Below are 25,615 nucleotides of genomic sequence, written 5' to 3'. Positions count from 1 at the left end.
TTTTTGTTTCATCAGACCATAGGACATTTCTCCAAAAAGTACGATCTTTGTTCCCATGTGCAGTTGCAAACCATAGTTTGTCTTTTTTTATGTCAGTTTTGGAGCAGTGGCTTCTTCCTTGCTAAGTGGCCTTTCAGGTTATGTTGATATAGGACTAATTTTACTGTGGATATAGATACTTTTGTTCTTGTTTCCCCCAGCATCTTTACAAGGTCCTTTTCTGTTGTTCTGGGATTGATTTGCACTTTTTGCACCAAAGTACGTTCATCTCTAGGAGACAGAACGCGTCTCCTTCCTGAGCGGTATGACGGCTGCGTGGTCCCATGGTGTTTATACTTGCGTACTATTGTTTGCACAGATGAACGTGGTACCTTCAGGCATTTGGAAATTTCTCCCAAGGATGAACCAGACTTGTGGAGGTCTACAATATTTTTTCTGAGGTCTTGGCTGATTTCTTTTAATTTTCCCATGATGTAAAGCAAAGAGGCACTGAGTTTGAAGGTAGGCCTTGAAATACATCCACAGGTACACCTCCAATTGACTTAAATTATGTCAATTAGCCTATCAGAAGCTTCTAAAGCCATGATGTCATTTTCTGTAATTTTCCAAGCTGTTTAAAGGCACAGTCAACTTAGTGTATGTAAACTTCTGACCCACTGGAATTGTGATACAGTAAATTATATGTGAAATAATCTGTCTGTAAACAATTGTTGGAAAAATTACTTGTGTCATGCACAAAGTAGATGTTCTAACCGACTTGCCAAAACTATAGTTTGTGGAGTGGTTGAAAAACGAGTTTTAATGACTCCAACCTAAGTGTATGTAAACTTCCAACTTCATCTGTATTTTCACCCACATGTCTATCACTGTGCTTTCAACCATTTTAAAAGCACAGCAAAGTTAAAATGCGAATACAATGTCAGATATTTTGTTTATTTATATATCAGACTAATGTGTTATCACTGTGCGACATGTAATAGCAGAACCAAATGGCCTGGATTGTAGTTGAGATTACATTAAAAGTACATGTTACAAATAATCAATGCCGTTCGATATTCTGCACAGATTATTACAGCAACTGTGAAGATCTCCACAGACCTGTGATGACAAGTATAGTTACAGTACACTAGGAATGTGGCCATGGATGTGTTAGTCATTTGAAGGTTGAATGTTACATTATTTTGTAAGAAAGCTTCAGGCTATTTACTGTATTGCAAAAGTAATATTGAACTGTGTTTGGTTGACAATGCAACCAAATATCAACCTATAAAAGAGATGTACAGTGCCTTGCGAAAGTATTCGGCCCCCTTGAACTTTGCGACCTTTTGCCACATTTCAGGCTTCAAACATAAAGATATAAAACTGTATTTTTTTGTGAAGAATCAACAACAAGTGGGACACAATCATGAAGTGGAACGACATTTAATGAATATTTCAAACTTTTTTAACAAATCAAAAACTGAAAAATTGGGCGTGCAAAATTATTCAGCCCCTTTACTTTCGGTGCAGCAAACTCTCTCCAGAAGTTCAGTGAGGATCTCTGAATGATCCAATGTTGACCTAAATTACTAATGATGATAAATACAATCCACCTGTGTGTAATCAAGTCTCCGTATAAATGCACCTGCACTGTGATAGTCTCAGAGGTCCGTTAAAAGCGCAGAGAGCATAATGAAGAACAAGGAACACACCAGGCAGGTCCGAGATACTGTTGTGAAGAAGTTTAAAGCCGGATTTGGATACAAAAAGATTTTCCCAAGCTTTAAACATCCCAAGGAGCACTGTGCAAGCGATAATATTGAAATGGAAGGAGTATCAATCCAATCGAGAATCTGTGGAAAGAACTGAAAACTGCTGTTCACAAATGCTCTCCATCCAACCTCACTGAGCTCGAGCTGTTTTGCAAGGAGGAATGGGAAAAAAATTCAGTCTCTCGATGTGCAAAACTGATAGAGACATACCCCAAGCGACTTACAGCTGTAATCGCAGCAAAAGGTGGTGCTACAAAGTATTAACTTAAGGGGGCTGAATAATTTTGCACGCCCAATTTTTCAGTTTTTGATTTGTTAAAAAAGTTTGAAATATCCAATAAATGTCGTTCCACTTCATGATTGTGTCCCACTTGTTGTTGATTCTTCACAAAAAAATACAGTTTTATATCTTTATGTTTGAAGCCTGAAATGTGGTTCAATGTTCAATGGGGCCGAATACTTTCGCAAGGCACTGTATCTACTGTTGGGATAGTTTCACCTGTGCCACTGGCGTAATCCCATTCTTTAACTTTTATATTTGGTTAAATTGGAGATTTGAATCCAACATATAATCTGTTAGCTTGTCCATAAATTAATAGAGGCTATGTTTTCTATTTAAAATATTTACTGTATCTTCTGCTTCAATAGTTCCATCTGTGCCACTGACTTTAATTCCAGCTGATGTCAACAAATTAATCATTGATATGTTGGATTCATGTCTCCATCTCAATCAAACGTCAAAGTTAAATCAAATCAAACTTTAAATGTGGATTAAGTTTGATTTGATTTTATCCTATACTTTAACTTTGATGTTTGGTTGAGATGGAGACTTGAATCCAACATATCAATTCATTTGTAGACACTACAAATCTGTGTAACATCAAAGATCCTGGAGAGAATTGTACATGAGCAAATGTATGAATATGTTTACAAACAGGGTCTAATGTATGATTTTCAGTTGGGTTTTAGAAAAACATACTCCACTGATTCATGTCTAATTTACTTGACTGACTTCATCAGGAAAGAGATTGATGAGGGAAATATGTGTGGAATGGTACTGCTTGACCTACAGAAGGCCTTTGATACAGTTAACCACTGTCTCCTAATCTCCAAACTTTAGGCACTGGGGTTAATCAGTATGCCTCTAGGCTGGGTAAAGTCCTATTTATCAGGAAGGGAGCAAGTAGTAGAGGTTAATGGTTCACTGTCTCAGGCACAACTAATGAGTTGTGGCGTTCCACATGGGAGCGTGCTTGGGCCTCGGCTGTTTTTATTGTATATTCATGATATGAAAGATGCTTGTTCTTGCCGTCGTTGTCTTTATGCGGATGACTCTACACTTCTGGTGTCTCACAAAAGTAAAACTATGTTGGAGAGCATACTTAGCACAGAGCTTGCTAACATTAGCAAATGGCTTGGAGATAATAAGCTATCTCTGTGTAACAGTATAAGTTTAGACCGTCCCCTCGCCCATACCCGGGCGCGAACCAGGGACCCTCTGCACACATCAACAACAGTCACCCACGAAGCATCGTTACCCATCGCTCCACAAAAGCCACAGCCCTTGCAGAGCAAGGGGAACCACTACTTCAAGGTCTCAGAGCAAGTGACGTCACCGATTGAAACGCTATTTAGCGCGCACCGCTAACTAAGCTAGCCGTTTCACATCCGTTACATCTGCACTTTGGGAAAACTGTTATTATTATTTTTGGATCCAGACCTAAATTGTGTAGGTTGTCTGAAATCAGAGTGGAGTTAGGGGGTGAGGTGCTGACTACTAAAACCTCTGTTAGCTACTTGGAATGTATCCTTGATGGAATCTTGGGAGGTGTGAGCATGGCCAATAAGGTGCTAGGGAAGGTTAATGCTAGGATTAAGTTTTTGTCTAGAAAGTCTAAGCTGCTTGATAAGGACTCCATGAAAGTGCTAGCTACTGCCCTCATTCAATGACATTTTGACTATGCTAGTATTTCCTGGTTTGGGGGCTTATCTAAACTTATGAAGGGGAATCTCCAGATAGCCCAGAATAAGTTGATCAGGGTAGTATTGAAGGTGAGTCCACATACTCACATAGGCAGGAGCTGCTTTCAGGAACTAAACTGGCTGCCTGTTGAGGCTAGGGTGTCCCAGATTAGACTAGGTTTGGTTTACAGGAGTATTTATGGTCCTGCGCCCAGATATCTAAGTGATTACTTTCCTCGTGTTACGAATGCACACAATCACAGCACCAGATCAGGTGTTGCTGATGTGTGCTTATACAGGTTCAGGAGTAATGCTAGTAAAGGTACTTTCTTGTATACTGGAGCCTCAGAATGGAATGAGTTGCCTCTGCCTATAAAAACAATGTCCTCTCTGGGCAGCTTTAAAAATAAATTAAAAATATTTTGATGTCTTCTGTGCCAATATGAATAACCCCTATGATGTAACTGGAATGATGAGATAGATGTTCTTCTTCTCTGTTGTTGTTTTATTATTTCACTGCCGTACTGTGTTCGATCTTGTAATAGCCATCTTGTCTCAAGAGGAACACAATGGAAATAAGTCCCAGACTTTATTGTGTGTTATCCTCAATGATTTTATTAATGTGCATGTATGGCTTTTAGGTTTTATGTGTGCTTGTTTTTTAAAATGGTCGAATTAATAAACTAAACAAAACTAAACTGTATTTAAAAACACTAAACTGGAATTAAAGCCAGACTAAGTCAGTGGCACAGATGGAACTATCCAAGCAGAAGATTTAATTTCCTTCAAATGTTGATATTTGGTTGTTTTGACAACCAAACACAATTCAATATCACTAAATGTCATTACTTTTTTAATCAGCCAGAGCTTGAAACCCTAGGCTATTGATTCATCTAGTATTAGTTGAATTCTGGGTTGAATTGAAACAATAGCTGTTGATTGTTGAAGGCCTAAATATAATCATGTCATATGAGTGATAAAGTATGGTCACATATAATTTGCTCTGTTAAACCTACCCTTTGGAATGGCTTTTGATAGCAACAGTGAATATATCTAATTTTTAATTGGAGATCTCTCAACAATCATTCTCACGACAGCACATTGGTGATAGTCAGTGGCAAATATTATAGCTAAGCAGGGCTTGGTTAAAACCCTGGATGGGAGACCAAAGGGTAGGTAGTTTGATCAATTCTCCAGTAGGAGGTGCTGCTGTGGTCATTGCTTTTTGTCTGATATAGTGGATTTAATGTTGAAGATCGGACGTTGTTTTAAAGGTACAAATTCACATATTTTAAGGTTTGTCTATGTTAAAATGTTTTTACCATGATGACATAATCCGTGGTTGAAAATTCACCCTTAAAACAAACAGTTTAAATGTATAACTTTTTTTCAAATCCAATGTATTTTCCACGTAGATTCCACGTCACAATACGTTGACTAATTACGTTGAAACAACGTTGATTCAACCAGTTTGTGCTCAGTGGGATTCTCTAGTGTAAGAACCTCAGGGGTGATCTGCAGGTGTTCTGTAACTTCTCTCTAATGCTCCCTTCATTAGTATGCTGCTCCACTCTCATTCCTCCTGCTATCTGCTGGCGGTGAGCAGCCCCACCATCTAACCTGGACAAATAACAATGCTATTATATTACATTTTTAGCTGACGTCAATGAGACCGCTACCATACTTGACCTTAAAGAGATCGTCTTCGTGGTAAGTCTCAGTATTAGAATGTTTGCACTGAATCGATTTTCCGGTCTGGGGGCCATTATGAAAACTGCAAACATAAGAGTATATCAACGATCAGTTACTGTGTTGTATGATTTACATGATCTGTGTAGCATTGCTGGGGATAGCTGTCATGAGGTAAATGAAGACAGAGGGGAGGTGTGCTAAATATTGACTTGGATGGACTGAAGAGGCAGAGAGAGGATACAGTGTCAATACAGTATTGACTGCTTTTGGTGCCCAAACCTAAACCCCCTATCACACATCTGTTAATGTAGGTGGTTTGGTATGGTTTTGCAGTGTTCCATAGACTCATACAAAACAACAATGACAAATAAATATATTGGGTTTGAATTACCTTTGTGCTATTTCTACAGCTCTTTGCATCAATGCTAACTGAAATCTGTGGGTATGCCAGCAAGTCTATGTGACAACAATAAAACTGCTTTTGCACAGTTATCCTAAAAATGTCAGATAGTAATTGAGTTGAAGGAATGAGGTACCCCAGTCTAGACACAGTTTAACATGGAGGGAAATTGAATCAATTTGTACGAGCATATTCTGCTCAAGAAAAATCAGAAATGGCACCACAACATTCATGGTTTGTGTGGTGTGCTCATGTTGTTTCAAACTCTATTTGTTGTTTCTGGCCTGTCACCGTGGCAAATTCTGAGTGGAGGCAGAGAGAGACGATGGCTGGCTGGACTACTGATTAAACTTCTACCAGACACACAGCTGATGTCCAGTTCCGCGCCTGCTCTGAGTCTCTTAACCTAATATTCATGCAGTCGTCTTCTTCTTGGCATCTTCTTGGAATGTTATACAATTCTTTCCTCTTTGCTCTGAATGTCTGAATGTTTTTGAGATGCAACAATTTCATCTTTGGCCCCTCGACAGTGTGCCACATTTGCCAAAGTGTCTGACGATAGGGAATAGTGATCTGAATAACAGTGAGCATCCCTATCCACAGTCACTGGCAGTCAAATGGTCAGGTAGGGACAAGATCTCGGCGTGACATCTTAATCCCCTGTGCCCCTTTCCATTGATTTGCACCCTTAACAAGGAAATCTATCTGCTTGAGGATGCTTTCCTTGTTAAGGGTGCAAAAAAAACCAACCTGACCATTTGACTGCCAGTGACGCTCACTGTTATTCAGATCACTATTCCCTATTGTCCTGTCTCCTTTTTTTTAACCTTTATTTAACTAGGCAAGTCAGTTAAGAACAAATTCTTATTTTCAATGACGGCCTAGGAACAGTGGGTTAACTGCCTGTTCAGGGGCAGAACGACAGACCTTGTCAGCTCAGGGATTTGAACTTGCAACCTTCCTAGCCCAGCGCTCTAACCACTAGGCTACCCTGCCGCCCCGGGAGTCAGTCGTGGCATGTGCCATGTCCACAGAATGTTTTCACCTGTCAATCATTAGTGAACTCTAGCTAGTCTCACTCTACGTGGGCTATGTTGCATGGTAAGTAAAGAATAGAAGGGAAGGAAAAACACTATAATCCAAGTAGTTGGAAGTACCAGGGAGTGCACAGGAAGGCTGATGAAAACATCAGTGCTCTGTGAATACAGGGCTGGATCCTTTCCGTTCACCTGCCTTTGAGTGATCTCCTCTTTAGTGTGTAAACCGCCTTGGCCATATGCCCACTTACCCAGAGAGGCTGTTTCTGTTGTTATTGGTGGTACAATAGCTGTCGGTGGTCTCATTGTTTGGAAACATAGCAGCCCTGTAGTGCTGCTGATAGGGTTAGGGATAGGGTTAAGGTTAGGATTAGGGTGATCATCGAAAGAGGTGGGCGACTGGTTAGGAGGGAGTGCACGTGGAAAGGTGGGGAATGGGGGAGGCTGGCACTAGGAGGTGAAAGGCTGTGGACCACTGTACGGCTTGGAAAGACAGGAGCTGCTAATGTTAGTGTACTGTACTGTTTGTGGAGAGAGAGAGAGAGAGAGAGAGAGAGAGAGAGAGAGAGGCTAAGGAAGCAGAGGCGTCATTGGTCATCCATGCGTGATACAGGCTCTTATATAAAACACGCCTCAGCCAGGACTTTTCAGGGATGAGAAAGAAAAAACACTTTCTCTTCCTGTGAACATTACTCATTACGCTGTTATTGTTACCACTGACTCTGGGCCACGGTTTAACACATTTGTTAAGCACCATAGACCGAGGCATTAAAAGGAACAAGGGTTAGTGTTTTCAAAAAGTGTATTTCAAAGAGAACACCGTGCTCGGTATATTACAGAGTTAACATTGACAATACAGCACAATGGGTAGTCAGTCACAGAGAAGGGGTGAACCAGGAGCTGTTGGATAGGATATTCAGAGAATAAAGTGCTAGTTGACAGCATCAGCTATTGTAACAGCAGCTGCAATGGCTTTTATACCACCAATAACACCATAAACAGGGTTACAGTAAGTGCAAATAGGAGATTACTCAGGTGGGTAAACAATGGTGGTGCTCATCTGTAAAAATCGATAATTCGGCTTCTGGAGAGCTACTTACGTGGTCTGCTGGTTTTAATTGTTGTCCAGGCTTTAATTGATTAACCAGATATGTGGGTTGTAATGAACTCTATCACTGTAACTCCCCCATCACATTCTGATTGACCACTGGAACACCTAGCCTTAGGGAAAGACAAGGACTACTCTGTGGCTCCAGGACCAGGGATGCATTGCAGACCCTTCACTGATCTGCAGCTACTAAATCAAAATCAAATCAAATTGTATTGGTCATATACATGTGGTTAGTAGCTGTTATTGCGAGTGTAGTGAAATACTTATGCTTCTAGATCTGATCGTGCAGCAGTATCTAACAGGTAATATCAACAATTCCACAACATAACCTAATACACACAATATAGTAAAGGAATGGGAAAATAATATATAATATTAATATATAGAAGAGCAGTGACAGAGCGGCTAAGATGCAATAGATAGTATAAGAATAGATAGTGTAGGATACAGTATATACATATGAGATGAGTAATGCGAGCTATGTAAACATTCTTAAAGTGACTAGTGTTCCATTTATTAAGTGGCCAATGATATCAAGTCTGTAAGTAGGCAGTAGCCTCTCTGTGCTAGTGATGGCTATTTAACAGTCTGATGGCCTTGAGAGATAAGTTGTTTTTCAATCTCTCGGTCCCAGCTTTGATGCATCTGTACTGACCTTGCCTTCTGGATGGAAGTGGGGTGAACAGGCAGTGGCTAGGGTGGTTATTGTCCTTGATTATCTTTTTGGCCTTCCTGTGACATCGGGTGGTGTAGGTGTCCTGGCGGGCAGGTAGTTTGCCCCCGGTGATGTGTTGTGCAGACCGTTCCACCCTCTGGAGAGCCCTGCGGTTGTGGGCGGTGCAGTTGCTGTACCAGGCGGTGATACAGCCCGACAGGATGCTCTCAATTGTGCACCTGTAAAAGTTAGTGAGGGTTTTCGATGACAAGCCACATTTTTTCAGCCTCCTGAGGTTGAAGAGGTGCTGCTGCGCCTTCTTCACCACACTATCTGTGTGGGTGGACCATTTCAGTTTTTCAGTAATTTGTACACAGAGGAACTTAAAACATTCCATCTTCTCCACTGCTGTCCCATCGATGTAGATAAGGGGGGGGGGGGGGGGGGGGGGGGGGGGGGGGGGGGGGGGGGGTGGTACACGATCAACTCTTTTGTTTTGCTGACATTGAGTGATAGGTTATTTTCCTGACAGCACACTCTGAGAGCCCTCACCTCCTCCCTGTAGGCCTTCTCGTCAATTGATGGTAATCAAGCCTACCACTGTTGTGTCATCTGCAAACTTGATGATTGAGTTGGAGGCGTGCATGGCCACACAGTCGTGGGTGAACAGGGAGTACAGAAGAGGCGGAAGTACAGGACCAAATTTCACAGGGCGGGGTCGAGACCCAGGGTCTCAAGCTTAATGATGAGTTTGGAGGGTACTATGGTGTTGAATGCTGAGCTGTAGTCAATGAACAGCATTCTTACATTCCTCTTGTCCAGATGGGATAGGGCAGTGTGATGGCGATTGCATCATCTGTGGATCTATTGGGGCAGTAAGCAAATTGGAGTGGGTCTAGGGTGGCAGGTAAGGTAGAGGTGATATGATCCTTGACTAGTCTCTCAAAGCACTTCATGATGACAGAAGTGACTGCTACGGGGCGATAGTCATTTAGTTCAGTTATCTTTGCTTTCTTGGAAATAGGAACAATTGTGGTCATCTTGAAGCATGTGGGGACAGCAGACTGGGATAGGGATTGATTGAATATGTCCGTAAACACACCAGCCAGCTGGTCTGCGCATGTTCTGAGGACACGGCTAGGGATGCCGTCTGGGCTGGCAGCCTTGCGAGGGTTAACACGTTTAAATGTTTTACTCACATTGGCCACAGAGAAGGAGAGCCCACAGTCATTGGTAGCGGGCCGTGTCGGTGGCATTGTATTGTCGGGCAAAGAAGATGTTTAGTTTGTCTGGAATTAAGACGTCGATTTTTGCGACGGGATGTTTTTCTGTTCGTAATCCATGTAATACTAATGATCAATATTGTGTTTGCTCTAGTGTTGTCTGTAAGTCACTACACTTCTTCCCTTGTGTCTTTCAGAGGTGTCTGTTGAGACGTTAGACGTGAAGTGGATTGATCTCTGGAGCCAGCTGACTCGAATGTCCAGACGCCGGCATGTTACACACCCACATTCTGAGCCTTGCCCAACTCTCCTCTACCTCCTCCAGCCTCTCCACCTCCCTCTTCCTCCTCTTCCTCCTGGGGCTTACCCACCTCTCCCAGGCTGGCTCAGACCATGCAGCACTCAGCAGCCCGCCCAGCAACTGCTCTGATGGAGATCCCTGCTCTGAGGGCGTGGTCCTGCCCATGTGGAACCCTCAGAACCCGTCAGTGGGCGACAAGGTGGCACGGGCCATCGTCTACTTCGTGGCCCTCATCTACATGTTCCTGGGCATGTCCATCATTGCTGACCGCTTCATGTCTTCTATTGAGGTCATCACCTCTCAGGAGAAAGAGATCACCATCAAGAAGCCCAACGGAGAGACCACCACAGCCACTGTACGCATCTGGAATGAGACCGTATCCAACCTGACCTTGATGGCCCTAGGCTCGTCTGCCCCAGAGATCCTGCTGTCTGTCATCGAGGTGTGTGGCCACTCGTTTGAGGCAGGCTCCCTGGGCCCCAGCACCATCGTGGGCAGCGCAGCATTCAACATGTTTGTCATCATTGCCCTCTGTGTGCACGTGGTGCCAGAGAACGAGACACGCAGGATCAAGCACCTGAGGGTGTTCTTCGTCACGGCAACCTGGAGCATCTTCGCCTACATCTGGCTCTACCTGATCCTGGCTGTCATCTCCCCGGGGGAGGTGGAGGTGTGGGAGGCCGTACTTACCTTCATGTTCTTCCCCATCTGTGTGGTGCAGGCCTGGGTCGCGGACCGACGCCTGCTCTTCTACAAGTACATCCACAAGCGTTACCGTGTCGACAAGGCCCGCGGCATCATCATCGAGACAGAGGGGGACAGCATGTTCACCAAGATGGATGTGGAGATGGACGGCCAGGGGGGCAACTCCCACCCCCACCCCAAGGATGTGCTGGACCACATGCTGGAGGGGGTGGAGGAGGGTGGAGGGCTGAACTCAGAAGAGGATGAGGCTCGGAGGGACATGGCCCGCACCCTGAAGGAGCTGAAACAGAGGCACCCAGAGAAAGACACAGAGCAGCTGATTGAGATGGCCAACTACCAGGTTCTGGTCCAGCAGCAGAAGAGCAGGGCCTTCTACCGCATCCAGGCCACACGCATGATGATCGGTGCTGGGAACATCCTGAAGAAGCATGCTGCCGACCAGGCCAGGAAGGTGGTGAGCTGCCATGAGGCCAGCGGACAGGAGGAGGACCCCCACACCATCTACCTGCAGTTTGAACCCTCCCACTACCAGTGCTTCGAGAACTGTAGCTCGCTCAAGCTGTCTGTTGGGCGCCATGGGGGCGAAAGCGGCTGCACAGTCAAGGTCAGTGGGGACAAGCTACTCATATTTGTCTTTGTGATTTATTTTACTGTATAATGGAAAGATTATTATGTTGAAAATCACTCAAGCTAAATGTAATAATGGGAAAGGTTTTTAGATGAGATAAGGGTCGAGCCAGGGGGCCATTTTCTCCAGTAATTACTCCTGTCTAGTGAATTAATTTAATCGTCATTGAGTTGGTTTTGTTCCTGGGTCACCTCAGGTGGACTACCGGACAGAGGACGGAACGGCCAATGCCGGCTCAGACTATGAATTTGCTGAGGGCACGCTGGTCTTCAAACCTGGTGAGACACTGAAGGAGCTGACCGTGGGGGTTATTGATGACGACATCTTTGAAGAGGACGAGCACTTCTACGTGCACCTCAGCAACCCTCGCATTGTCCACCGTGCCGAGGTGGCCATCCTGGAGCCCAGCACCATCACCACCACCAGCAGTATGAGGAACCTCTCCCCCCACGTATCCCCCAAGGCCGCCCTGGGCAACGCCCACACTGCCACGGTAACCATCTATGACGACGACCACGCAGGCATCTTCACGTTTGAAGTAGAGTCAATGAGGGTGAGCGAGAGCGTGGGCACCATGCAGGTAAAGGTGCACCGGATGTCCGGGGCCAGGGGTAAAGTGGCCATCCCCTACCACACCCTGGAGGGCACCGCCAAGGCTGGGGAGGACTACGAGGAGGTGGCTGGGAAACTGGAGTTCCAGAACGACGAGACCATGTGAGTAACACCACTTCCTGTCGTGTTCGCTGCTCTGCTGCTGATGGCTCGTGTGTTGCGTTACAGTATGATATTAGATGGCCCATTTGTATGGTATAGAACATGGGGTATTCCACTCTTACCCAAGAGGACCAGAGCCTGCTGGTTTTCTGTTCTACCTGATCATTAATTGCACCCACCTGGTGTACCAGGTCTAAATCAGTCCCTGATTGGAGGGGAACAATGAAAAAATGAGTGAAACTGGCTTCTGGGTCCAGAGTTGAGTTTTGAGGGGTATAGCATTTTTTGGAGAATTGGAGAGGAAGAAGAGAGAGCCGTAGAGAGGGGACAAACAGCAGGAGATCTGTCAGTGGGGCTGCGGTGTGGGGGACAGAGAGAGAGAGGAATGGGTAGTGATGAAAGGGAAGAAAACATGTAGCTATATTAGAACACTGCCGTTTCTATGGGAGTTAATTCATTGTAATGGATAGGCAATGTGTGGCATTTGGGATTTCGCCATTTTCATAGAGAAGGCAATATAGTGAAATGAAAGAGAGGCCATAAAAATAAACTAAATGAATATTGCTGAAAAAGGTGTCGTCAAATATGTAAATGATGTAAAATAAAGAATAGTGGACTGATTGAAGGAAGGGCAGTGGCTTTAGAAAATGAAAAGGGTTTGTGTGATGGTGATGATTTGAGTGATCATTTAGACTAGAGAAAAATTAGATAGATTTCGAGGTAGAGAGGCAGGTAAGAGGGCGGAAGGAGAGTTAGAGAGAGGATGAGAGTGCAAAGCAGTGTGTTTTAGCATTCATCTCTCACTGTAGGCAGGGTTGGCTGACTGATGAGGAAGAGAGCTCAGAGAGTGGTGTGTGGGCGGGTGCTTCATGGAATGTGTGACGAGAAAAGCGATGGTAATCATGGCTGGAAAAAAGTGGAGTGCGTATACGTGTGTTAGATGGGTGGGTGGAAGGACAGGTGCATGTGTTGTCTATTCTTCTGAGGTGTGTGTGTGTGTGTGTGTGTGTGTGTGTGTGTGTGTGTGTGTGTGTGTGTGTGTGTGTGTGTGTGTGTGTGTGTGTGTGTGGGTTGGTTGGTCGAGTAGCTGAGTGGGCAGGAGTATACGTTTCTGCAGATTTTGTGTAGTACAGTAAGTGAGAATTGACATTATTGTGTGTATGTGTTTGTGTGTGCTAGCACAGCTATCTGTCAGTGTTTTCTGCTGACCAGACAGATGAACCCTCTCTTCTAAACAGCGTAACAGACTCTAACTGTCTCTCCCTGGACAGTCACAACTCAAGTGGCCTGGCACCAGCCAGCACGAGTCCAGGGGGCTTTGTGTGTGTGTGTGTGTGTGTGAGTGTGAGTGTGAGTGTGTGTGTGTGTGTGTGTGTGTGTGTGTGTGTGTGTGTGTGTGTGTGTGTGTGTGTGTGTGTGTGTGTGTGTGTGTGTGTGTGTGTGTGTGTGAGGGGTGGGGAGTGAGGGGTGAGGGGAGAGTGAGGGGAGTGAGGGGAGTGAGTGAGTGAGTGAGTGAGTGAGTGAGTGAGTGAGTGAGTGAGTGAGTGAGCGAGAGAGAGAGAGAGAGAGAGAGGGAGAGGGAGAGAGAGGACGCCAACTTTAACAGGCAAACTAAGAGGAGCCAGGATGAATGAGTTTAAAATTGAAGCACGAAGTATAATGTGTGTTTGCCCTGCAGTTCTGAGCTCCAATCGATGCACCAGGATTTATACAGACAAACCTCCGATCCTAGAAAACAAATACAGAGAGATGTCACATTCCCTAGTTTTGTGGATGAGTGTGTCTGCTCTTCTCCTATTGGAGGTTGGAGAGGGAAAACAAGCATAAAACAATCCCATGAAAAAGGAAAGGAAACGGGGAAAGGGGACAGTTATATAAGCAGAGATCTAACGGCTGGGAGAGAGAGAGATTCTACATGGGGGATCAATACAGCCATATTCCTCACTACTCTGGCTCTACGGCTACACTAACTACTGGATCGATAACCACCTGAGCATTCTGATACACGCACGCACGCACACACATACACACGCACACACACTCTCCACAGTGGCAGGGTCAGGGGTTAGTAGTGCTTTGAATGCAAATGAGTCTGTTTGAAATTCACCAGAGTGAACCAGAAGCTCTGAACTTATGGGCACACTGAAGATATTGAAAGAACACACCGGTTTTGTTCTATTTAAGTAATACAGATCTTTAGGAGAGGTGAAAAGCATAGAGTTTTCACAGTAGATGTCAAAGGTTTCTTTCTCTCTTCTCATCTCTCTCTGTTCCTCTGTTCCCTGTCCTTATTTCTTATTCTGTACTGCCTCATATCTCCCCATGCCTCTTGTCTGGCAGTCATTTGGAATAGCAATTACACTCTGTTACCTAGCTACATAAATGAGTTAGGACACTCACAGTATGGGGAAAAACCACAGATACTGCAGCTATAGTGTTTAATACATTCAAATCCTAATCCACATAATCATATTCCCTCATTATAGCTGGTCTTTTTGATGTGTTAACCAAATCCTCTACCCTGGATTCAGCCAAAAGACTGATACTGTATACACTCTCACGCATGAATATACCTATTCAGTACCGCAAGTACACACACTCGTTCGTACACACCGCATTGTGTTAATTGGACGGATGATATTATCTCACCAGAGGGAGGGGACATCTGAAAAGAAACAGGTAATATTCTGCCACCTCCAATAAAGACACTTGTATTACTTTTCTTAATGAAGGGAATTACAGATTGACTGGGGAATTCCCCCCCCCCCCCCCCATGATAGTGACAGCTTTGATTAGTATTTGCAGTCTGTTTGATTTTGTTTTCATCCGTTTGCTCACTCTCACAGCCTAGATCAAACGGCGGCTCAGATCACACGCTGTCTTTTGCCAAAGCACTGAAACCTAATCGCCTCTAATCCCTACGCCATCAGGTGCAGCTGCAGTGATGAGCAACTCGATACCTCTGCCAAAACCAAACGTGTCATTACATTGGCGATGTATTGGATGTCACAAATCAGGAAGAGGTGTCAGACCATTTTGATTGATTCATCTGTTTTATTTTCCTTGTATTTACATTGTGAACGTTTTGGGCTTATGGCGAGATGTTAAAGGGTGTGTCCAATGTCACAGCCTCCTGTGCAAGTGGAGCAGGAAGCAACTGCATAACAATAAATATACAGTATCTGAGTTACCATGGACTAGCTGTCAAAAAACTTGGTCATGTTCACAAGTCTCCGTCTCCCTGCACCCCTGTGTCTCTGTGGTTAATGAGGACTGGACCTGGCTAGACTTAGCAGGCAGTGTTGGGTGACCCGCGCCCCCCACTTCCTCACCCACTACCTCCCCCCCAGCCCTCCAGGGTCCTCTATGACACACAGTAGCAGCTGCTCCATGCCTCACTCAATCACTTCAGCCTTCAGCGCCGTGTGGAGAAATCTGATGTGGGTCTGTAGACTGTATCTCTGCCTGTCTTTGTCCTGCTCTTTTTTTTTTCTCGCGCATTTATTTGAGGAGAAAATGTTGGCATGCTCTGCTCAGTCATTACACAGAGGGTGTGCGTGACGTCTCACTGACTTTTCGGTAAAAGCCTCTTCTCCCCCCCCCCCCCCCCCCCCCCTCTCGCTCGCCAAACCACTGCCTGTGTGTGTCCAAGCTTGTGTTCTTTGTGTGTGGACACAAATAGACAGCCGCCCACATATCGTTAGGGAGATGGAGGAAGAGAGAGAAACAGACTTAATGTGAGAGTACAGGGGAGTGTGGACGGCTGATGCAAACACATGGGCTCCCACTGAGACCTACAATAGAGTACAGCACAGCAGACACACATTTACATATTCAGACCCATTTACTGTGTGTCTGGCTCTGACTGGGTGCTTCCATGCCTTTTGTACGCCAGTGAACGTAATGTGAGACAACACGGCCAGGTATCTGGTATCTGTTACCACACACACCAGTGGAAATATTGCCAGTGCAGCAGTAAGGTGGTGGCAGTGTTCCACACTGCGACTATGTTTTGCTGCATAAAACGGAACTTCCCCCGTCTACAGCACATTTCAAACCCCTGTTATTTCTTTCTGGTTTATTTACGTTCCCCCCTGTGGCCATTAAAACTGCGTACACAAACATGTGGCGTGGATATCAAGCACAACGTTGGATGCTCTGTCGCAGTTCATGGGAGCTTGTAAGTAGGGACTAGGGACTTCATCTCCGTCACAGATTCATGCTGCCAAAGCTACCGTTACCATGCTACTGTGCCATGGTGATTGCTGCTAATGTACCATGGCTATGCTGCTACCACAATACTATCAGCAGTATCTGCTGTCTGCTGTTAGGACTCATGAACACAACTGCATTTACAGAACTATGTACTGTAGGTCTTTCAACTGTGGTCAAAGAGAGGTCTGTGTGTTGTTGCCACTAAATCAGTTTGGCATTGAGCTGCAATGTTACAGGGGAAATCACACAGATAATCTTCACTGAGCTTACTCTAACTCAACATCACTTTCACTGAGCTTACTTTAACTCAACAGATTACATGTCTTTCTACCTGTCTCTCTCTCTATATACTGTATACTTCTGTCTTTATCACCCCCTCAGATTCAGAGTAGAGCATTTATAGTTTAGCATCAGATGTATATGATTAGAGAAGTATTTCACTGTGGGAAGAGAGAAGACAGGCTGATGATATATGGAGAGATAGCGCCCTGCGTGCTGGATTAGCCATTAACACTATCACCTTTTGTTTAGCCTTTCTACCTCTTTCTCTCCCTCGCTCGCTACTCGTCTCTCGCTCAGTCTCCCCCAGCCACTCACCCCCACAGTATAAGTTAAACAATTAGGGACTACAAAGGTGTATGATTCCTATGCCAGGGAAGAGAACTGTGAACATTTGGAAAAATTATATCATAGCTCAGATCTCTCTTTCTTCTCTCTCTCTGTCTCTCTCTCTGTCTCTCTCTCTGTCTCTTTCTCTCTCTCTGTCTCTTTCTCTCTCTCTCTCTCTCGCTCTCTTTCTCTCTGTCTCTCTGTCTCTCTCTCTCTCTCTCTGTCTCTCTCTCTGTCTCTCTCTCTGTCTCTCTCTCTGTCTCTTTCTCTCTCTCTGTCTCTTTCTCTCTCTCTCTCTCTCGCTCTCTTTCTCTCTGTCTCTCTGTCTCTCTCTCTCTCTCTCTCTCTCTCTCTCTCTCTCTCTCTCTCTCTGTCTCTCTCTCTGTCTCTCTCTCTGTCTCTTTCTCTCTCTCTGTCTCTTTCTCTCTCTCTCTCTCTCGCTCTCTTTCTCTCTGTCTCTCTGTCTCTCTCTCTCTCTCTCTGTCTCTCTCTCTGTCTCTTTCTCTCTCTCTCTCTCTCTCTCTCTCTCTCTCTCTCTCTCTCCGTCTCTCTCTCTCTCTCTCTCTCTCTCTCTCTCTCTGTCTCTCTCTCTCTCTCTCTCTCTCTCTCTCTCTCTCTCTCTCAGTAATTATGATGAGGAGGCTCTGCTTCAGAGTTGTTCCCCAAAGCCCTCTTCTCATCTCTTTCGTGAGATGCATTCTCTCTGCCTCAGCAGCTCCTTCTTGCTTGCTTTATCCTTCTGGCTTACTCTATGAAAAATAAAGAAGTATCGATAAAACAGGGCTTATGATGTATGACTTTAACATTTTAGAGTGGTTTAGGTATATATAAATAGTAATTTATTGGAAGAAAAGCAATTGTATTTACTCCATTCGTATCAGACAAACCAGACAGACAATGTGGGAGAGAATATAGAGGAAAGATGTTTCCAGAGAAAGAAGAGACCGCAGAGAGATGTCATTCATCTTGGCTGTCACATGTGCGCCCTCTCCGGCCTCTAGGTCACCAGGCTGCTCGTTATGGCACATGCCTACCACCATCGTTACGTGTGCCTGCTCGTCATCAGACTCACCTGGACTCCATCACCTCCTTGATTACCTGTCCTATGTATGTCACTCCCTTTGGTTTCTTCCTCAGGCGTCATTGTATCTGTTTTAGTTTCCTGTCTGTGCGTTTTTATTGTTTTGTTAATTTGTTTATTAAATGTTTCACTCCCTGAACATCCTTCCTGACTTTCAGCGCACCCGTTACAGAATGACGCCTCACCAAAGGGACACACCAGGGAGTGTTTTTATTTGTATTTTTTTGTGTTGGAGGTGATGTCGGGTCCGGGTGTCCGAACCGGAGCTACTTGGGAGGCCTCTTGCTGAGCTTACTTTAACTAAACATCACTTTCACTGAGCTTACTCTAACTAAACATCACTTTCACTGAGTTTACTTTAACTAAACATCACTTTCACTGAGCTTACTCTAACTAAACATCACTTTCACTGAGTTTACTTTAACTAAACATCACTTTCACTGAGCTTACTTTAACTAAACATCACTTTCACTGAGCTTACTCTAACTAAACATCACTTTCACTGAGCTTACTCTAACTAAACATCACTTTCACTGAGCTTACTCTAACTAAACATCACTTTCACTGAGCTTACTCTAACTAAACATCACTTTCACTGAGCTTACTCTAACTAAACATCACTTTCACTGAGCTTACTCTAACTAAACATCACTTTCACTGAGCTTACTCTAACTAAACATCACTTTCACTGAGCTTACTCTAACTAAACATCACTTTCACTGAGCTTACTCTAACTAAACATCACTTTCACTGAGCTTACTCTAACTAAACATCACTTTCACTGAGCTTACTCTAACTAAACATCACTTTCACTGAGCTTACTCTAACTAAACATCACTTTCACTGAGCTTACTCTAACGAAACATCACTTTCACTGAGCTTACTCTAACTAAACATCACTTTCACTGAGCTTACTCTAACTAAACATCACTTTCACTGAGCTTACTTTAACTAAACATCACTTTCACTGAGCTTACTCTAACTCAACATCACTTTCACTGAGCTTACTCTAACTCAACATCACTTTCACTGAGCTTACTCTAACTCAACATCACTTTCACTGAGCTTACTCTAACTAAACATCACTTTCACTGAGCTTACTCTAACTAAACATCACTTTCACTGAGCTTACTCTAACTAAACATCACTTTCACTGAGCTTACTTTAACTAAACATCACTTTCACTGAGCTTACTCTAACTAAACATCACTTTCACTGAGCTTACTCTAACTAAACATCACTTTCACTGAGCTTACTCTAACTAAACATCACTTTCACTGAGCTTACTTTAACTCAACATCACTTTCACTGAGCTTACTCTAACTAAACATCACTTTCACTGAGCTTACTCTAACTAAACATCACTTTCACTGAGCTTACTCTAACTCAACATCACTTTCACTGAGCTTACTCTAACTAAACATCACTTTCACTGAGCTTACTCTAACTAAACATCACTTTCACTGAGCTTACTCTAACGAAACATCACTTTCACTGAGCTTACTCTAACTAAACATCACTTTCACTGAGCTTACTCTAACGAAACATCACTTTCACTGAGCTTACTCTAACTCAATATCACTTTCACTGAGCTTACTCTAACTAAACATCACTTTCACTGAGCTTACTCTAACTAAACATCACTTTCACTGAGCTTACTCTAACTAAACATCACTTTCACTGAGCTTACTCTAACGAAACATCACTTTCACTGAGCTTACTCTAACTAAACATCACTTTCACTGAGCTTACTTTAACTAAACATCACTTTCACTGAGCTTACTTTAACTAAACATCACTTTCACTGAGCTTACTTTAACTAAACATCACTTTCACTGAGCTTACTCTAACTCAACATCACTTTCACTGAGCTTACTTTAACTCAACATCACTTTCACTGAGCTTACTCTAACTAAACATCACTTTCACTGAGCTTACTCTAACTAAACATCACTTTCACTGAGCTTACTCTAACTCAACATCACTTTCACTGAGCTTACTCTAACTCAACATCACTTTCACTGAGCTTACTTTAACTAAACATCACTTTCACTGAGCTTACTCTAACTAAACATCACTTTCACTGAGCTTACTCTAACTAAACATCACTTTCACTGAGCTTACTCTAACTAAACATCACTTTCACTGAGCTTACTCTAACTCAACATCACTTTCACTGAGCTTACTCTAACTAAACATCACTTTCACTGAGCTTACTCTAACTAAACATCACTTTCACTGAGCTTACTCTAACTCAACATCACTTTCACTGAGCTTACTCTAACTCAACATCACTTTCACTGAGCTTACTTTAACTAAACATCACTTTCACTGAGCTTACTCTAACTAAACATCACTTTCACTGAGCTTACTCTAACTAAACATCACTTTCACTGAGCTTACTCTAACTAAACATCACTTTCACTGAGCTTACTCTAACTCAACATCACTTTCACGCACACCTATCACCATCAATACGCGCACCTTCGCGTCATCAGATTCTCCTGGACTCCATCACCTCCTTGATTACCTGCCCTATATACGGTTGAAGTCGGAAGTTTACATACACTTAGGTTGGAGTCATTAAAACTTGTTTTTCAACCACTCCACAAATTTCTTGTTGACAAACTATAGTTTTGGCAAGTCAGTTAGGACATCTACTTTGTGCATGACCCAAGTCATTTTTCCAACAATTGTTTACAAACAGATTATTTAACTTATAATTCACTGTATCACAATTCCAGTGGGTCAGAAGTTTACATACACTAAGTTGACTGTGCCTTTAAACAGCTTGGAAAATTCCAGAAAATTATGTCATGGCTTTAGAAACTTCTGATAGGCTAATTGACATAATTTGAGTCAATTGGAGTTGTACCCATGGATATATTTCAAGGCCTACCTTCAAACTCAATGCGTCTTTGCTTGACATCATGGGAAAATCAAAAGAAATCAGCCAAGACCTCAGAAAAAATATTGTAGACCTCCACAAGTCGGGTTCATCCTTGGGTGCAATTTCCAAATGCCTGAAGGTACCACGTTCATCTGTACAAACAATAGTGCGCAAGTATAAACACCATGAGACCATGCAGCCAGAACAACAGCAAAGGACCTTGTGAAGATGCTGGAGGAAACCGGTACAAAAGTGTCTATGTCCACAGTAAAACGAGTCCTATATCGACATAACCTGAAAGGCTGCTCAACAAGGAAGAATCCACTGCTCCAAAACCGCCATAAAAAATCCAGACTATGGTTTGCAACTGCACATGGGGACAAAGATCGTACTTTTTGGAGAAATGTCCACTGGTCTGATGAAACAAAAATGAAACTGTTTGGCCGTAATGACCATCGTAATGTTTGGAGGAAAAAGGGGGAGGCTTGCAAGCCTAAGAACACCGTCCCAACCTTGAAGCATGGGGGTGACAGCATCATGTTGTGGGGGTGCTTTGCTGCAGCAGGGACTGGTGCACTTCACAAAATAGATGGCATCATGAGGGAGGACAATTATGTGGATATATTGAAGCAACATCTCAAGACATCAGTTAAAGCTTGGTCGCAAATGGGTCTTCCAAATGGACAATGACCCCAAGCATACTTCCAAAGTTGTGGCGCAATGGCTTAAGGACAACAACAGTCAAGGTATTGTAGTGGCCATCACAAAGCCCTGACCTCAATCCTATAGACAATTTGTGGTCAGAACTGAAACAGCGTGTGCGAGCGAGGAGGCCTACAAACCTGACTCAGTTACAGCAGCTCTGTCAGGAGGAATGGGCCAGAATTCACCCAACTTATTGTGGGAAGCTTGTGGAAGGCTACCCGAAACATTTGACCCAAGGTAAACTATTTAAAGGCAATGCTACTAAATACTAATTGAGTGTATGTAATCTTCTGACCCAGTGGGAATGTGATGAAAGACATAAAAGCTTAAATAAATCATTCTCTCTACCATTATTCTAACATTTCACATTCTTAAAATAAAGTGGTGATCCTAACTGGCCTAAAACAGGGAATTTTTACTAGGATTAAATGTCAGGAATTGTGAAAAACTGACTTTAAATGTCTTTGGTTAAGGTGTATGTAAACTTCTGACTTCTTAAGGTGTATGTAAACTTCTGACTTCAACTGTATGTCACTTCCTTTGGTTCCTTCCCCAGGGGTCATTGTTTCTGTTTCAGTTTCCTGTCTGTGCATTGTTAATTTTTATTGTTTTGTTCATTTGTTTATTAAAATATGCACTCCCTGAACTTGCTTCCCGACTCCCAGCACACACGTTACATTGGCCATTGAGAATGGCTGACACAGACAAAATTGCCGGCCTATTGGGAACAAGCGCCGTTCATACTGGGCTATGCAAGAATACTAAATCAATTTTAGTAATGGAGAAGTACAGAGATAAAAAAAAAATAATAATATATTGCCTAATATACACTTTCTCCAGAGTCTCTCTCCCAGTGCCAGAGCAGCCTCCTCCTGGGAGAGGTATGTTTTTCAGCCCTGCACCTACAATGCATTAGCCTCAGGCCCACAAAGCAGTAGAATGACCTCACCGCTGTCTCAAGCCGCATTACTACAGTATAAACCCAGATGTGAGGCGTCACTAACTCTACGTTAATGCAATAGAAGCAAAATAACCAAGAAGAATATTTCACAGAGACACGGAGGCACATCACAAGTCAGTTGGGCTTCTTTAGAGAAGCCATCCAGTAGTTGTGCGACAACAACAAGCTCACGCAGCTTGAGCCAGAGAAAAGGCTCTAATCTGGGAAGAGGGAAGCAGTTTGAGCCAGAGAAAAGGCTCTAATCTGGGAAGAAGGAAGCAGTTTGAGCCAGAGAAAAGGCTCTAATCTGGGAAGAAGGAAGCAGTTTGAGCCAGAGAAAAGGCTCTAATCTGGGAAGAAGGAAGCAGCTTGAGCCAGAGAAAAGGCTCTAATCTGGGAAGAGGGAAGCAGCTTGAGCCAGAGAAAAGGCTCTAAACTGGGAAGAAGGAAGCAGCTGGAATCAATAGTTGATGAGTGGTGACCAAAGAAGAATTGTTAATAGACATGCAGGGTATTGCAGAAGAACGAGGTGAAGAAGAAGAGGGGGAACAAGACAGTAGACATAAAGAGGGCCAGCGTTTATTTCATTCTCTCTAATCGCCTGTCCTCAGGGATTCGCCAGCTCCTTTTCATCAGCCACCCAGAAGCACATTGAGTCAGGAACATAGATGCCGTGGTAGAACAATGACCGAGAGCTGCAGGTGAACCCGTACTGCAGCTCGTCACTAGCAACCCCTCAGGGACACAAATCCACAGACACAATGAGAGAAGGATTCCTCCAGCATAAATGTGAAGGTGAAAAAACAAAGTCCGTTTTGATCGGTCTCACCCCAAAATGCTTGTTGTTTGTCATCAGTCTTTGGCATGGTGTCTTTCAAAGCACTCATATAATTACAATACCACTAATAGATATGAGATGGTTTACAACAGAAACACGAAGAGCCTCTACCTCTTCCACGCTCAGACTAGAGATATCTTACCGAAGGCCGTGACTTTTTAACAGAACATACATTATTGCTACCTGTTGCCATGCCAACCCCCTGAATGTGTGTTTCGTACACTTCTCTCACAGTTGCGCATGAAACATCGTCATTTGACGGTGCTTGTACAGGCTCACCTTTGGCACAGCAGGCGGTTTTACTCAACACATTTATGTTTGCCTGATATTTTATCTCTCCATGTTCTCCCACCAGAGAGAAAGGCACGCTGGTCAGTCTATAAATCCTTTTTGGTGAATTGCCCTCCTATTGACTGGCGTACTGGAGGCCATCTGCAACCCCCGCAAAGCTGGAGGGCCCCAAGTAATTTAAGCCCCCCACTCACACACTCAACTATAATGTATTGAATATTTGGAAATGTCTATTCAACAAATGTTGTGATCCCACCCAATCCTTGCTCTGGTGTTTTAGGGCATTTCTACAGAAAACGTGAAGTTCGTAGGAGCATATCAAATTGGGTGTCAGATGAAAGCTAAGGGTCTATATTTTCCATCTTAAAAATGAGGAATAATGAAAGGCTTTGATTTCTGGATAAAAAGGGGTCTTAGAAAACATCTAGCAGAAAAAGTCTTAGAAGGGATAAAAAATATATCAAACACAATGATGTTGAAGTAAAGTCCCCTGACAACTAATATCAACACTTTTATATTTCGTTTTGGAGAAATTGTTTACCTTCTGTAACTTTAAGAAACACTGTGTGCCTTGTAATTCCGTTACCAAAAACCCACAAAATGATAAAAAATAAAAACATATTTTCAATTTTTTTTCGCTCATGAGGAGGATAATGACTGTTCACAGAAGTAAGAGGTGATGGTAGACTTACCAATTCGTTATAGTGATTTTACTGATATCAATTTTGTTTATGAATTAATACGTGATTAAAACTCATAATTCCATTACCTATTTGGTCATTATTCAAAAAATCTGTAACGGAATTACTGCAACTAACTTGGCTACAATGGGAAATCATGATAGTCACAAACCACAGTTGGGTCTGCTACTGTCTGCCCTTTCACTGACATACTGTTATGTTCAGCTCATAGTGTCTCCTGTTACTGTCCTCCCTTCCACTGACTGTTATGTTCAGCTCATAGTGTCTCCTGCTACTGTCTGCCCTTTCACTGGCATACTGTTATGTTCAGCTCATAGTGTCTCCTGCTACTGTCTGCCCTTCCACTGGCATACTGTTATGTTCAGCTCATAGTTTCTCCTGCTACTGTCCTCTCTTCCACTGACTGTTATGTTCAGCTCATAGTGTCTCCTGTTACTGTCCTCTCTTCCACTGACTGTTATGTTCAGCTCATAGTGTCTCCTGCTACTGTCCTCTCTTCCACTGACTGTTATGTTCAGCTCATAGTGTCTCCTGCTACTGTCTGCCCTTTCACTGGCATACTGTTATGTTCAGCTCATAGTGTCTCCTGCTACTGTCCTCTCTTCCACTGGCATACTGTTATGTTCAGCTCATAGTGTCTCCTGTTACTGTCCTCTCTTCCACTGACTGTTATGTTCAGCTCATAGTGTCTCCTGTTACTGTCCTCTCTTCCACTGACATACTGTTATGTTCAGCTCATAGTGTCTCCTGTTACTGTCTGCCCTTTCACTGGCATACTGTTATGTTCAGCTCATAGTGTCTCCTGCTACTGTCCTCCCTTCCACTGGTATACTGTTATGTTCAGCTCATAGTGTCTCCTGCTACTGTCCTCCCTTCCACTGACTGTTATGTTCAGCTCATAGTGTCTCCTGCTACTGTCCTCTCTTCCACTGACATACTGTTATGTTCAGCTCATAGTGTCTCCTGTTACTGTCCTCCCTTCCACTGACTGTTATGTTCAGCTCATAGTGTCTCCTGTTACTGTCCTCTCTTCCACTGACTGTTATGTTCAGCTCATAGTGTCTCCTGCTACTGTCCTCCCTTCCACTGACTGTTATGTTCAGCTCATAGTGTCTCCTGCTACTGTCCTCTCTTCCACTGGCTGTTATGTTCAGCTCATAGTGTCT

General features: G+C 43.5%; 1 protein-coding gene across 4 annotated transcripts in view; it reads left to right on the top strand.

Annotated features, from left to right (window-relative positions):
• The window catches only part of LOC110533974 (sodium/calcium exchanger 1), a 56,948-nt gene that overhangs the window by 16,262 nt on the left and 15,071 nt on the right, over positions 1-25,615 (top strand). For 3 of the 4 annotated variants that reach the window (XM_036990386.1, XM_036990385.1, XM_036990384.1), the window contains 2 exons: positions 10,029-11,441; positions 11,662-12,179. In XM_036990386.1, the coding sequence (XP_036846281.1) occupies positions 10,104-11,441; positions 11,662-12,179 (1,856 nt within the window). In that variant the 5' untranslated portion in view covers positions 10,029-10,103. Of the gene's footprint in view, positions 1-9,774; positions 11,442-11,661; positions 12,180-25,615 lie in introns of those variants that run through there. The other variant, XM_036990387.1, reaches the window with a different exon arrangement.

The sequence above is a fragment of the Oncorhynchus mykiss genome, chromosome 10 (assembly GCF_013265735.2).
Source record: "Oncorhynchus mykiss isolate Arlee chromosome 10, USDA_OmykA_1.1, whole genome shotgun sequence".
Taxonomy (NCBI): Eukaryota; Metazoa; Chordata; class Actinopteri; order Salmoniformes; family Salmonidae; genus Oncorhynchus; species Oncorhynchus mykiss.
This window is presented reverse-complemented; position numbering and strand designations above follow the sequence as displayed.